General features: G+C 48.2%; 1 protein-coding gene across 1 annotated transcript; it reads right to left on the bottom strand.

The window, feature by feature from the left end:
- Positions 1–6,843: 6,843 nt before the first annotated feature.
- LOC102880901 (melanoma-associated antigen 10-like) lies at positions 6,844–7,896 on the bottom strand. Its single transcript, XM_015590075.1, has one exon. The coding sequence runs from the start codon at positions 7,894–7,896 to the stop codon at positions 6,844–6,846; it is 1,053 nt and encodes a 350-aa protein (XP_015445561.1).
- Positions 7,897–13,029: the final 5,133 nt, after the last annotated feature.

Genomic DNA, 13,029 nt, shown 5'->3' on the forward strand with positions numbered 1-13,029 from the left:
GCCCATTGGCACAGCCGCAGCCTCTCCGTAGGGCGGCACCGCACCCAGGGGCAAAGTGCCCGGCGTCCAGCAGGCGTCGTGACGGCTCCCAGCCCCGGGACTCTGCCAGAGTGAAGACATGGAGCTCTTTCCTCCGACGATGCGGGGAGCCAGGTGTGCGCTTCCGGACCGGGGCGGGGGCTCTAAGGTTCGGGAGGGGTGTCTGGCACGCCGGGCCGCTGGGCCCTTCATCCCACAGACCTGACCACTCAGGTCCCCCTGCAGCCTCCAGCCGGTGAGGATGATTCAGACATTCCCCGGCCTCTTCCTGCTCCCGTCCCGGACACCTCCCTTCCCCGCCGCCTCGCCTTCGGCTTCGTCCCCCCTGAACCCAACTCTGGACTCAGAGCCCCGACGGCCAGCCTGCCTGAGCTCTCCGGACCTGGGTCTGCATGCGGTCTCTCCCGCGCACTCCGGCCCTCGCTCTCCTCCCAGTCTTCCCAAAGCCCCTCACTGGCCGAGGCTGTCCTGTCTGGTCCCCTTCCCTGGCTCCTGACCGAGGCCTCGCTTCTCCCAGTGAAAGGGAACTGTCTTGTTGACATTGCAGAATTTCAGAATTCTAAGTGATGCCTAGAGGAATCCTGTGACGCAGGACATCACTCCATAAATCCAGCTTTCTACGGGTGAGGAATGAAGTAAAGGTCCTCTTTAACCTACTTTGAAAAGAGGGGAGACACGAATTAAAACAGTGAGATGATACTTTTACCCATAATTGTGATCAAAATTTAAAGGAATGATAAAACATATGTAAGAGTGAAAGATTTTTCACATAATTTTTGAGAATGTGCATGGTACAGCATTTTTGGAAATTTCAGCAATATTTATAAAAATTTAAAATATTCACACCCTTTGCACTTTAACCTGATATCCATGTTAATATGTTAGTAATGGTTACCTCTGCACAGGAGGCTAAAGTTTTGTGGAACTTTATAAAGGGAGCAATTATCTATTTTTACAAGTTTTTGCCAATAGGATATATGTACTATATGCACTATTACCTTTGTAATTATTGAAATACACCTAACAGCAGGTGAAGTTGTTATATATTAGTTGACATAACTGCAAGCTGATGAAATGGGGGAAAAAAACTGAAATTTAAATGGCTTGACATAAGTTTATTTTCTTGCGTATATAAATTGTGATGCAGTTGGGCAGATCTCTGCGATCAGGTGACCCAGGGATATGGGAGACTTCGAGACTGTAGTTCTGCCATCTCAACACAGGGATGCCGTGTTTGCTGAAAGGATGGAAATGGCATACTGGCTCTCAAATGCCTGGATGTGACAATGGTTCTGCTCATGTCTCAATGACAACAGATAGTCACATGACCCTTCCTAACTACAAGTGGACTGGCGATGTGGTTTCTCCCTGTGCCCACAAAGGAGAGGAAGACAAGACATGGATGAGACCTTTCCGTCTCTCCCAGACACTGCTACATAGTTGGTGCTCAAAGAACATTTATTATAATTTGTTATAACAATAACCTTCATTTCTTGGAGGAATTTCTGAGACAGCGAAATTTGCCTTAAATTATCCAACTTTTTCAGATGCCTGAAAGGTGATTTTAAATACAGGATCACATGTAATTTTCAAAGGATCCTGTAAATCTCAGCAGAGAAGGTGTGTCATCTTCACTCAATAGCATGTTTCTGCAATCCCTTTGAGGTAATGCAAATAATCTGTTAGCTGAGACTTTTCTCTTTGCTTTTGATGCATGTCCAAAATCTTGTATCTCTGCTACTCTCTACCTCAGCGGTCCCCAGTTTGGCACCCACAGACAGGTGCTATGAGAATCTAATACCTGATCTGAGGTGGAGCGGAGGCATGACACTAGCATTGAGGAACAGCTGCAAATACAGATGAAGCTCTAATCACTCGCCCACCACTTACCTCCTACTGTGAGTCCCTGTTCCTAACGGCACAGACCTGGACTGGTCCACGGCCTAGTGACTGGGGAACCCCTGCTCTACATGACTGAACATACCTGAACACCTCTATTGGTGCCATTAGGCACACTGGAAACAATCGTTTTCTTATGGGACAGATACACAGACAAAAAAAAAAAACAGTATAAGGATAGATAATTATTTTTTCTTTTTTAATTAGGGCACACGTGGCGACCAAGAAACTATTTTTCACCAACGAGGGGGCTCCAGCTTTGGGGGAATTTAGCCTCTATAGATGCTTTCTCCACAGCGATTTCCATGGTCTTTTCTCATTCACCACTCACAAAGGAGGCTTTGGGTTTTGACCACCTAGGTAAGCTGATTCATCTGTGTGTTTAAGGGCCAGATTCCAATAAGACATCCCACTGAAATCTTACTGTAAATATTGGGCACTTTTAGAAACCTTCTCTAACTGCAGGATTACATCCCCAAACTGGTAGATTATGGGCCGAATCAGGCTCATAGGCTCATCTGGAAAACATAGAGTTTATTGAAGATACCCAGGAGGCATGACCAGATGTCTAAAAACTGTTGTCCAATGTCAACTTTTATGTGGAAGGGGCTGTTGATGTAGGTGGGCAGTGGGACAAGAGAGCCAGGGGACTTCAGCAAAGAGTATAAATGCTTTATGTCTGGGGGCATAAAGACAGATTTTGGGCTATTCCACTGGGAGTGGTCATAGCCTTCAGAGGAGGCAGCAGTGATGAGCTGGTCAGCAAGCCAGGTTCCAGATTTGGACAGGAAGGCACACAAGATAAGACCAGGGGAAGGGCCCTGTCACTTGGGAAAGTGTTGAGACTGGACAGAAACACCAGCGCCGTGGCTCTCAAGGAACCCTGGGAAGACCCTAGGTAAATAATGGACGCAGACAGTATCTGCATTGTCACCTTCCTTCCTTAGGCCTACTTTTAGTACCTTGACCACAGGGTCCCTCTTTTTATCGCCTGAGACACATCATGCAGTACTGAGAAATGATTTACAAGTCAGGTGGTCAGCCACAGGCTGGGACGGATGGGAACAGCATGGATTCCAGATGAATTTAGACCAGGGGTCCGGTCCTGTGACTTACTGGCCATGTGATCCCGGGAAAATTTCCAGGCCCTGTGGGCCTCAGGTTCTTCATGTGCGAAGTAAGTGGGTCTGATAAGCCATGTTTCGTGGGAATGCAGGAATATGGAGTGTTTGTAATGCACCTCGCACAGTGCCTGGTCTATGTTGGAACTTGCAAGAATGGCAGTTATTTCTAGTATTATATTACACCAAGCCCTAGTACCCTCTACTCTGAAAATTTGTTTTTTCAGACCTCAGAGAGTATGCAATGCAATAGAACACAATATATTAAATTAACCAAAACTACGTCTTCATAAATAAAACTTCATAAATAAAACAATTTCCCTCCTGAAGGATCTATTATTTAATTTGGGTGTGGGAGAGTCTTCCCCCAGCAAGATGCTACTCAAAGCTCCTAGAATTTGAGCCAAAGACCGACTTTTCCCCTCCCTCCCTGCTGCTCTTATATCCGAATCATAATTTTCATTCATTTTTCCCCTGACAAAAATCTATACATTGCTTAGAATTGGCCCAATTACTTCAAAGATAATTAAAATGTCTTCTAATGGAGTCAGTTCTGGCATCTCAAGCCATGGAAAATGGTGCCTGGTACAACATCTGAGACTCTGGCTGCTGCCACCACCCAGCTTCATTATAATCAACCCCCACAGAGGGAAGCAGAGTTTCCCAAGGTCCCAAACTGCCCTGGCTCGGGCCATTAACACTTAGTGCTCTGCCCTGGAACCCCACTGCCTTCTCCCTTCTTTTACTTGTTCTGTAGGACTTAGGAGACACTATAGCACCTTCCTTATGTGAATGACGTCCTACACTATCATTCTATGGGTGGGTGTGTCCTGCTTTTCTTAGTGTCCCCCCTACTAACACAGAGCCTTCCAGAGAACAGAGACTCAGTGAATACTCGGGGTATAAAAAAGCTAGTGAGCAGAGATTTTATTTATTATTATTTATTTTTCTACATAGTTGAATAAGCTAAGGAAATCCAAGTATTATTTTAATTTTACAGAGTGGCAGACTAAAAATGATAAAATAATGGAAAATTACATATTTTTTTTATTTTACTCCTAAGTTCTTTAACATTATCAAAGAAAAAAAAATTCTATTCCAATGCCATGTTATCTTGTTACATACTACAAATACAATGTAAGATTTCCCAACTAGACAAATACAAGCAAATGAAACTGGATCATCTTCTTACACCACATATAGGAATAAATTCAAAATGGATAAAAGACTTAAATGTAAGACCCCCAAATCATAAAACTCCTAAAAGGAAACATTGGCAGTAAACTCTGACATTGCTCTTAGTGATACATTTTTTTTTTCAGATATATCTCCTTGGGCAAGAGAAACAAAAGAAAAAGTAAATAAATGGGACATCAAACCAAAAAATTTTTGTACAGCTGAAGAAACCATCAACAAAATACAGATGACCGGTCAATAGACAGATGAAAAGATGTTCAAGGTTACCAATCATCAGAAAAATGAAAATTAAAACCAAAATGAGATATCACCTCACACCTGTCAGAATGGCTATCATCTATAAGTTTGGGTGAGGATGTGTACACTGTTGGTGGGACTAAAAGCTGGTACAGCCACTGTGGAAAACAGTCTGGAGGTTTCTCAAAAAAATAAAAATGGATATACCTTTTGACCTAGCAATTGCACTTTTGGGTATTTTCCCAAAGAAACCAAAATAATAACTCCTAAAGATCTATGCATCCCTCTGTTCATGGCAGCACAATGTACAATAGCCAAGATATGGAAGCAACCTAAATGCCCATCAACAGATAACTGGATGAAGAAGTTATGGTTAATATATAATAGAATATTTCTCAGTCATTAAAAATACGAAATCCTACCATTTGCAATGACATGGGTGGACCTAGATGTTATTATGCTGAGTGAAATAAGTCAGAGAAAGAGAAATACCCTATGATTTCACTCATATGTGGAATCTAAGGAGCAAAAAGAACAAACAAATCAAAAACAGACTCACAAATATAGAGGACAATCTGGGAACAGTCAGAGGGGAGGAGGCTGGGAAGCTGGAAGAATGAGGTGAAGGGTTAAAGAAGTACAAATTAGCAGTTGACAGATGGTAAAGGGGATGGGGAGCACAGCATAGGGGACACAATCAACATTAATGTAATGGCTAGGTATAGAGCCAGAGGAGAGAAAGAGCAATCAGGGCGATCACTTCATAGACTATATAAATGTCTAACCAATGTACTGTACACTTGAAACTAATAACAAAATAAATTTAAAAAAAAAAACCATCAACATAATGAAAGTACAACCTACTGAATGGGAGAAGGTATTCCCCAATGGTACATTTAATCAGTGGTTAATATCCAAAATTTATAAAGAACTAATTCAACTTAACACTAAGAAGAACCTAACAATCCAATTAAAAAATGGGCAGAGAACCTGAATAGACATTTCTCCAAAAAGGAAATACAGATGGCCAATAGACATGTGAAAAGACACACAACGGCACTAATCAGAGAAATGTAATTTAAAACCATAATGAGATATCACCTCATACCTGTCAGAATGGCATCAATAAATCAACAAACAAGTGTTGGTGAGGATGTTGAGGACAAGAAACCCTAGTGCACTGATGGTGGGACTGTCAATTGGTACAACCACTGTGGAAAACAGTTTGGTGGTTCCTCAAAAAATTAAAAATGGAACTACCTTATGACCCAGCAATTCTACTTCTGGGTATTTATCCAAAGAAAACCTAAACACTAATTCAAAAAGACATATGCACCTCTGTGTTCACTGCAGCTCTATTTACAATAGCCGAGATATGGAAGCAACCTAAGTGCCCATCAACAGATGACTGGATAAAGAAGAGGTGGTACATATACAATGGAATATTACTCAGCCATAAAAATGAAAGCTTACCATTTGAAAAAACATTGATGGACTTAGAGGATATTATTATGCTAAGTGCAATAAGTCAGACTGAGAAAGACAAATACCATATGATTTCGCTTATACGTGGAACCTAAAGAACAAAATAAACATACAAACAAAATAGAAACAGATTCACAGATACAGAGAACAAACTGGTGACTGCCAAATGGGAGGGGGTTGGTGAACTGGGTAAAAAATGTGAAGAGATTAAGAACAACAAATAGCTCTTCTTAAGAAGAACAAATAGTTTAAGAAGAACAAATACAAAATAGTCACGGGGATGTAAAGTACAGCATAGAGCATATACTTAATAATATTTAATAACTATGTATAGTGCCAAGTGGGTAGATTAATTGGGAAATCACTTCACGTATTCTATAAATGTCTAGCCACTATGTTGTATACCTAAAACTAGTATAAAGCAATATTGAAGATCAACTGTCATTGAAAACTTTATAAAGGAAACGAAATAAAGAATTGACTAGAATTTTTAAGTGAGGAAAAAAAAAAAAAAAAAAAAAGTAAGGTTTTCCAATTTGTTTTACAAAAGCAAAACTATTTCTCTTAAACTGGATAAACAGAAATATGTGACCTATGCCATTTGTAAACTTAGATTCTGAAGCTAATAAACATATTTCAAAATACCACAAATAAAAGATGCATTTCAAAGTCATCCCTATGGGACAGGAACACAAAGATGTTATTCATTGTAATTTCCTCAGCGCCAGCCTGGCCCTCCACTACTTAGATCATTAACTACCATCTTAAAACACAAGGTAAAGAATCTGCCTTGAACTTCACTTATGGCAGGAGAAGCTACTGCACGTGGCACTAGAACTTGTACTGGCCAACGCAACAGTATCATCTATGGTAGCATTCTGGCCTGGGATCTCTCTTCCTCATCTCTCAAAGCCTCTTCATACCAGAGTGGGAAGGATCTGGGTTCAGTGTCGTTGATCTTGGCCAAAAACTCTAAGACTTTCATCTTGCTGGTTTCAATATGGACCCTGGGACCCCAGAGGAACTCATAGCGAGGAGGAGAGCTGTTGGGCACCTGCCTATACTCCAAATATTGTTCCTGCACCCAAATTTTGGTGAGGAGCTCCCTGGGCTCCCCATAGATGCAATGCTCCCTCCCATCGTGCACCCCCATGAAACTAAGCTTTTCCCAGATCTCCTCTTCAGAGACACGGTTGCCCTCCATGAAGATTATGCACAGAATAAGTATCAGAATGCCAGTCTTGGGCAGGCTGTGCTCATCATCCACTATCCCATCATAGGTGAGGTCCAGGTTGGTGATTAAGGCGTAAGAGTGGTCATTGGGGTCCACTTCTATCACATTAATGCCAAAGACCAGCTGCATGCACTCAGAGGCTTCACCGAATATCACAGGGAAGAGGTTATGGTACTCTTCCACAATCCTACCGAGCATTTCTGCCTTTGTGGTCAGCTCCTTTGTGCGATACTTCAGGAGCAGGAACCCCACCAGATCACCAACCCTGTCATCAATAATATATCTGCGAGAGGGCTCAACAGGTGGCACAGCCTGCTCGTTGCTGGGACCTGCCTCTTCTTGGCTGCTAAGTGGAGTGGAGGTAACGACACTGGAGGAAGAGCAGGCACTTGGAGGGGTCTGGGGAGGACTCAAGGTCTCACCAACAGCCTCCTCCGGAGTGCTTGGGTTGCTCGAAACCAGAGGATAGCAAGAGGAGGAGGAAGAGGAGGAGGAGGAGCAAGAGGAGCAAGAGGTGGAGGAGGAAAAAGAGGAGGGAAAAGAGGAGGAGCAGCTGGAGGAGGATGAGGAAGCATCCTCTTCCTCATCCTCGGGAACCTCTGCACGCGCACGCTCCTGTTCCTCCCTTTGGGACTGAAGGCCTTCATCAAGCGTGTAGCGTCGCCGCTTCGGAGCTCGACGCATGATGACTCCTGTTAGATAGCCACAGGTGAGTGGACAGGAGGTGGGTGACGGGGACGCACAGGCCTAGGGGAGAGAGGCAATGTGAGCGGCCTCGGCTGGCTGAGAAATGCACTCTAGGAGTCTCTGACAAAGGCGACTTACACGTCTCCTCTTTAGCGGTGCTCTTGGGCCTCGTAGGGGTCTCTTCTCCTGGGAGGTCTGTCCCCTAAGATCTTGAATGAAGAAGTAAGACAGCTCCTCAGAATGCAGACAGTATTCCCAAGGTTGTGAGGTGGGGTTGGGTACTGTGGGGCCCACTGTGTTTTGGGATGGGGGAGCCCTGGGTACACATTCGGGGCATGTGCCTCACCTTGACTGCTGGCACTGCCTGGGCCTCCTCTGCTCTGTGACCTGTGGACACGTGCCTCAGACCAAGGCCTTCACCTTCCAGTTCCTGGAGCCCCTGTAAGAGGAAACGAGGTGGCACCTCAGGGTACAGAATACAAACACAGCCCTGAGTCCCCAGTGCTGACCGGAGCAATGGGCCGGACTCTGTGAGGTCCCCTCCATACCCACTTAGGGTCCTCACCTTATTTCTGGAAGAGCCTGGCTTCCACTCCTCTGCTGGCCTGAGGCAAAACTCTCAGAACGAGAGCACACTGTCCTGAGACTAAACAGAAGGAAGTGAGGGGACCCCACACCTAGTCAAACTTCCCCGGGCCCTCCCCAGGGAACAGTAAGAAATGACCAAACTCTGTGGGATCAATCAGTCCGGGGATGTGGGGTCCACTCAGTCCTCACTTTGACACCTGAAAAGGTCTGGGATAACTCCCTGTGTTGACCTGAGGCCACTTTCCTTTATACCGAAATCTCACCTTCATGACACTGGAGGACCTAAGGAATGCCAAAACTAGCCATCATGTTCCACTTCCTAACAGAAGTGGCAAAGTGAGGCTGGCATTCCGTCCATTCTGATGTGGTGTCCCCTCAGTCCTGACCCTGAATCTTGGCATAGCCTGAGACTTTTCCCTCTGCTGACCTGTTTCTTGCTCCCTTAGACCAAGGCTCTCCTCTCTCTGAGAACACTCAAGGTAGAAATGGGGGTGCAACTCATCCAGCCACCATTCTTTGAGCCGCACAGGGCTAACAGGGATGGGGTGAGGCTTTATTTCTTCTGGGGTAGGAGGTCCACTGAGTCCTCTCTCAGGGTCCTCACCTAAATGTCTGGCAGGGTCTTTGATCTTCACTCTGCTGGCCTGAGTCAGGCTTCCTCAGACCAAGACCCTTACCTCCCTGACACCAAGCTGAAAACAAGTCAGTTCCTCAGCCCAAAAGGCATGCTGGGGGTCACTCAGGGCTGCCAATGAGGCGAGAGTGAATTTCTGTGTGACCCCCACTGCATTCTGGGGTGGGAAATACCTTCAATCTTCTAGGTCCTAACCTAGACTCCTGGCAAGACCTAGGACTTCATCCTCTGCTGACCTGATGTTGCAGCTCAAACCAAGGCCCTCCATTCCCTGAGACCCCGGGAGGCAGAAGTGAGGAGAGCCTACATATGCATCCAACCCCCAGCCAGGAATCTCCTAGGGCTGACAGCAGGGCCTGTACCCTCTCTGTTCTGGGGTGAGGGGGCTCCAGTTCTCCCTCAGGATATTCATATTTATCCCTGGCAGGGCCTGGACCACTCCCCCTGGATTAATCTGACATCACTCCCTCAAGTCAATGTTTCACCTTCCTGAGACCTGTACCCAATCCCACCTTATAGCAAAAGTAGATGGCACTCTTACCAGGATCCTCTTAGGGCTGAAAACAGGCAACAATCAGAATCTGTGGGATCCTTTCCTTTCTGGGGTGCACAGATATTTTCAGTCCTCACCAGGGGTCCAGATTTTAATCCTGGCAGGGCCTGGGATTCCTTTCTGCTGACTTGAATCTTCCCCTCTCAGACCAAGGTGACTACCCCACCCTAGAGATCCCCAAGACAGAAGTGAAGGTACATAACATTCAGCCATCCATGCCCCGGGTCTCCCAAGACAGCACGGGAAAAGGAGAAGCTTAAGTTCCCTTTGTTCTAGACTTCAAGGTTACTTTTTGCTGCACTCACAGTCCTCACTTTAACAAACGGCAGAACCAGGACTTCTTTTGCTAACCCAAGTGCAGCCTCCTCAGTTCAGATTTCTCAACTCCCTAAGTCCCACGGCCCCAGGCAAAAGGAGGTGCTCTTATTTTGATAGCCCTGCCTGGTAGCAAAAGCAGAGAGGGTTTCCATGAGACCTATATTTATTTTGGAGTAGAAGTCCCCCTCATTCCTCCCTAATGGCCAATAGCTTTACTCCTGGTAGTGTCTGAGTGTCCTCCCTCTGCAAGCCTTATGCCACACCCTTAGTTTAAGACCCCTTCAGTTTCAGATTATCAAGAGAGAAAATGGAATGATAGTTGCAGTGAGGAAACTATTCCAGAACCTCCCAGGGCTGACAGCACGGACAGGACAGCTCTGTTGTGGGGTCTAGGGTCCCCTGATCCCTCCCTCAGGTCCTCACCTTGATTCTGACAAGTCCTAGGTTTTCCCTCTGCCCCTACTCAGGTCCATTCCTTATATCAACCCTTCAGAATCTCTCAGACCCAAATGTGGAAGTTGGGACACGCCCTGGGTGCTCATCCTGCCCTGTGGCCTCCCATGACTGATAGCAGCGATGGGCCTGCTCCGTCGTGTGGTGCAAGGTCCCCTAAGTCCTCCCTCGGGGTCCTCACCTAGACTCTGGCAAGTCCTGCGCCTCCCCTCTGCCATCGATCCGAGGTCCCGCTTCTTATACCAACTCCCCAGAATCCCTGAGACCCGGATGTGAAAGTCGGGACATGCGGCGCGTGGTCATCCTACCCTGGAATCTCCTGTGGCTGACAGCAGGAGTAGGCTTCTGTGGGACCCCTCTGCTGTGGGTTCAGGGTCCCCTGAGTCCTCCTCTGGGGTCCTCGCCTGACTCTGGCGGGTCCTGGGCCTTCCTATGCCACGGACTCAAAGTCCTGCTCCTTGTACCAACCCCCCTCAGATCCGGATGTGGAATCCTTCAGATCCGGATGTGGAAGTTAGGACACGCCCTGGGTGCTCACCCCGCCCTATGGCTTCCCATCACTGAAAGCAGCGATGGGCCCGCTCTGTCACGTGGTACGCTAAGTCCTCCCTTAGGGTCCTCACCTAGACTCTGGCAAGTCCTGCGCCTTCCCTCAGCCACCGACCCGAGGTCCCGTTCCTGATACAAACTCCCCAGAATCCCTGAGACCCGGATGTGGAAGTTGGAACACGCCCTAGGGGTTCTTCCCGCCCTGTGACCTCCCAAGACTGACACGAGAGGTGGGCCAGTTCTGTCGTGGGGTCCAAGGTCCCCTAAGTCCTCCCTTGGGGGTCCTCACCTAGACTCTGGCAGGTCCTGTGTCTTCCCTCTGCCACCTACCCGAGGTCTCGTGCCTTATACCAACCGCGTGGAATCCCCGAGACCCGGATGTGGAAGTTGGGACACGCCCTGGGGGTTCATCCCGCCCCGTAGCCTCCCATGACTGACACGAGCAGTGGGCCAACTCTGTCGTGGGGTCCAAGGTCCCCTAAGTCCTCCCTTGGGGTCCTCACCTAGACTCTGGCAAGTCCTGCGCCTTCCTTCAGCCACCGACCCGAGGTCCCGTTCCTGATACAAACTCCCCAGAATCCCTGAGACCCGGATGTGGAATTTGGAACACGCCCTAGGGGTTCTTCCCGCCCTGTGACCTCCCAAGACTGACACGAGAGGTGGGCCAGTTCTGTCGTGGGGTCCAAGGTCCCCTAAGTCCTCCCTTGGGGTCCTCTCCTAGACTCTGGCAAGTCCTGCGCCTTCCTTCAGCCACCGACCCGAGGTCCCGTTCCTGATACAAACTCCCCAGAATCCCTGAGACCCGGATGTGGAATTTGGAACACTCCCTGGGGGTTCTTCCCACCCTGTGACCTCCCAAGACACGAGCGGTGGGCCAGTTCTGTCGTGGGGTCCAAGATCCCCTAAGTCCTCCCTTGGGGTCCTCACCTAGACTCTGGCAGGTCCTGCGTCTTCCCTCCGCCACCCACCCACCTCTGGCAGGTCCTGTGTCTTCCCTCTGCCACCTACCCGAGGTCTCGTGCCTTATACCAACCGCGCGGAATCCCCAAGACCCGGATGTGGAAGTTGGGACACGCCCTGGGGGTTCATCAGGACACGCCCTGGGGGTTCATCCCGCCCCGTAGCCTCCCATGACTGACACGAGCGGTGGGCCAACTCTGTCGTGGGGTCCAAGGTCCCCTAAGTCCTCCCTTGGGGTCCTCACCTAGACTCTGGCAAGTCCTGCGCCTTCCTTCAGCCACCGACCCGAGGTCCCGTTCCTGATATAAACTCCCCAGAATCCCTGAGACCTGGATATGGAATTCAGAATGCGCCGCGAGTGGCCATTTTGCCCTGGGGCCTCCTGCGACTGCCAGCAGTGGTGGGCTTCAGTGGGACCCCTCTGTTGAGTCCAAGGTCCCTTGAGTCCTCCTAGGAGTCCTCACCTAGACTCTGGCAAGTCTTGGGCCTTCCTCTGCCACCGACGCGAGGTCCCGCTTTTTATACCAACCCCCAGAATCTCTCAGACCCAGATGTGGAAGTTGAGACAAGTCCTAAGGGCTCATCCCGCCCTGTGGCCTCCCGTGACTGACAGCGGCAGTGGGCACGCTCTGTCGTGGGATCCAAGGTCCCCTAAGTCCTCCCTTGCGGTCCTCACCTAGACTCTGGCGGGTCCCGCGCCTTCGCTCAGCCACCGATCAAGGTCCCGCCCCTTAAACCAACCCCCCCAGAATCCCTGAGACCCGGATGTAGAAGTAAAGACGTTCCGCCTGTGATCATCTCACTTTGGTGCCTCTCAAGCCTATATGTTTTCTGGGGTCCAGGGTCTCTCGGTCCTCCTTCAGGGTCCTTCCTTATCTCCACATCTTGCAGTGCCTGGGACTCCTCCCTCTGCTGACCTGAAGATACACACCTCAGACCAAGCCACCCGTCCTTAAGTATCCCAAGGCACAAGTGAGATACACTACATGTGGCCAAACTGCCATGGGGCTTCCCAGGACTGACCATAAGAATGGGTTTCTGTGGCAGGTAGGGGTACCCTCTGTTATAGAGTCTA

The sequence above is a fragment of the Pteropus alecto genome, unplaced genomic scaffold, assembly GCF_000325575.1.
Source record: "Pteropus alecto unplaced genomic scaffold, ASM32557v1 scaffold141, whole genome shotgun sequence".
Taxonomy (NCBI): Eukaryota; Metazoa; Chordata; class Mammalia; order Chiroptera; family Pteropodidae; genus Pteropus; species Pteropus alecto.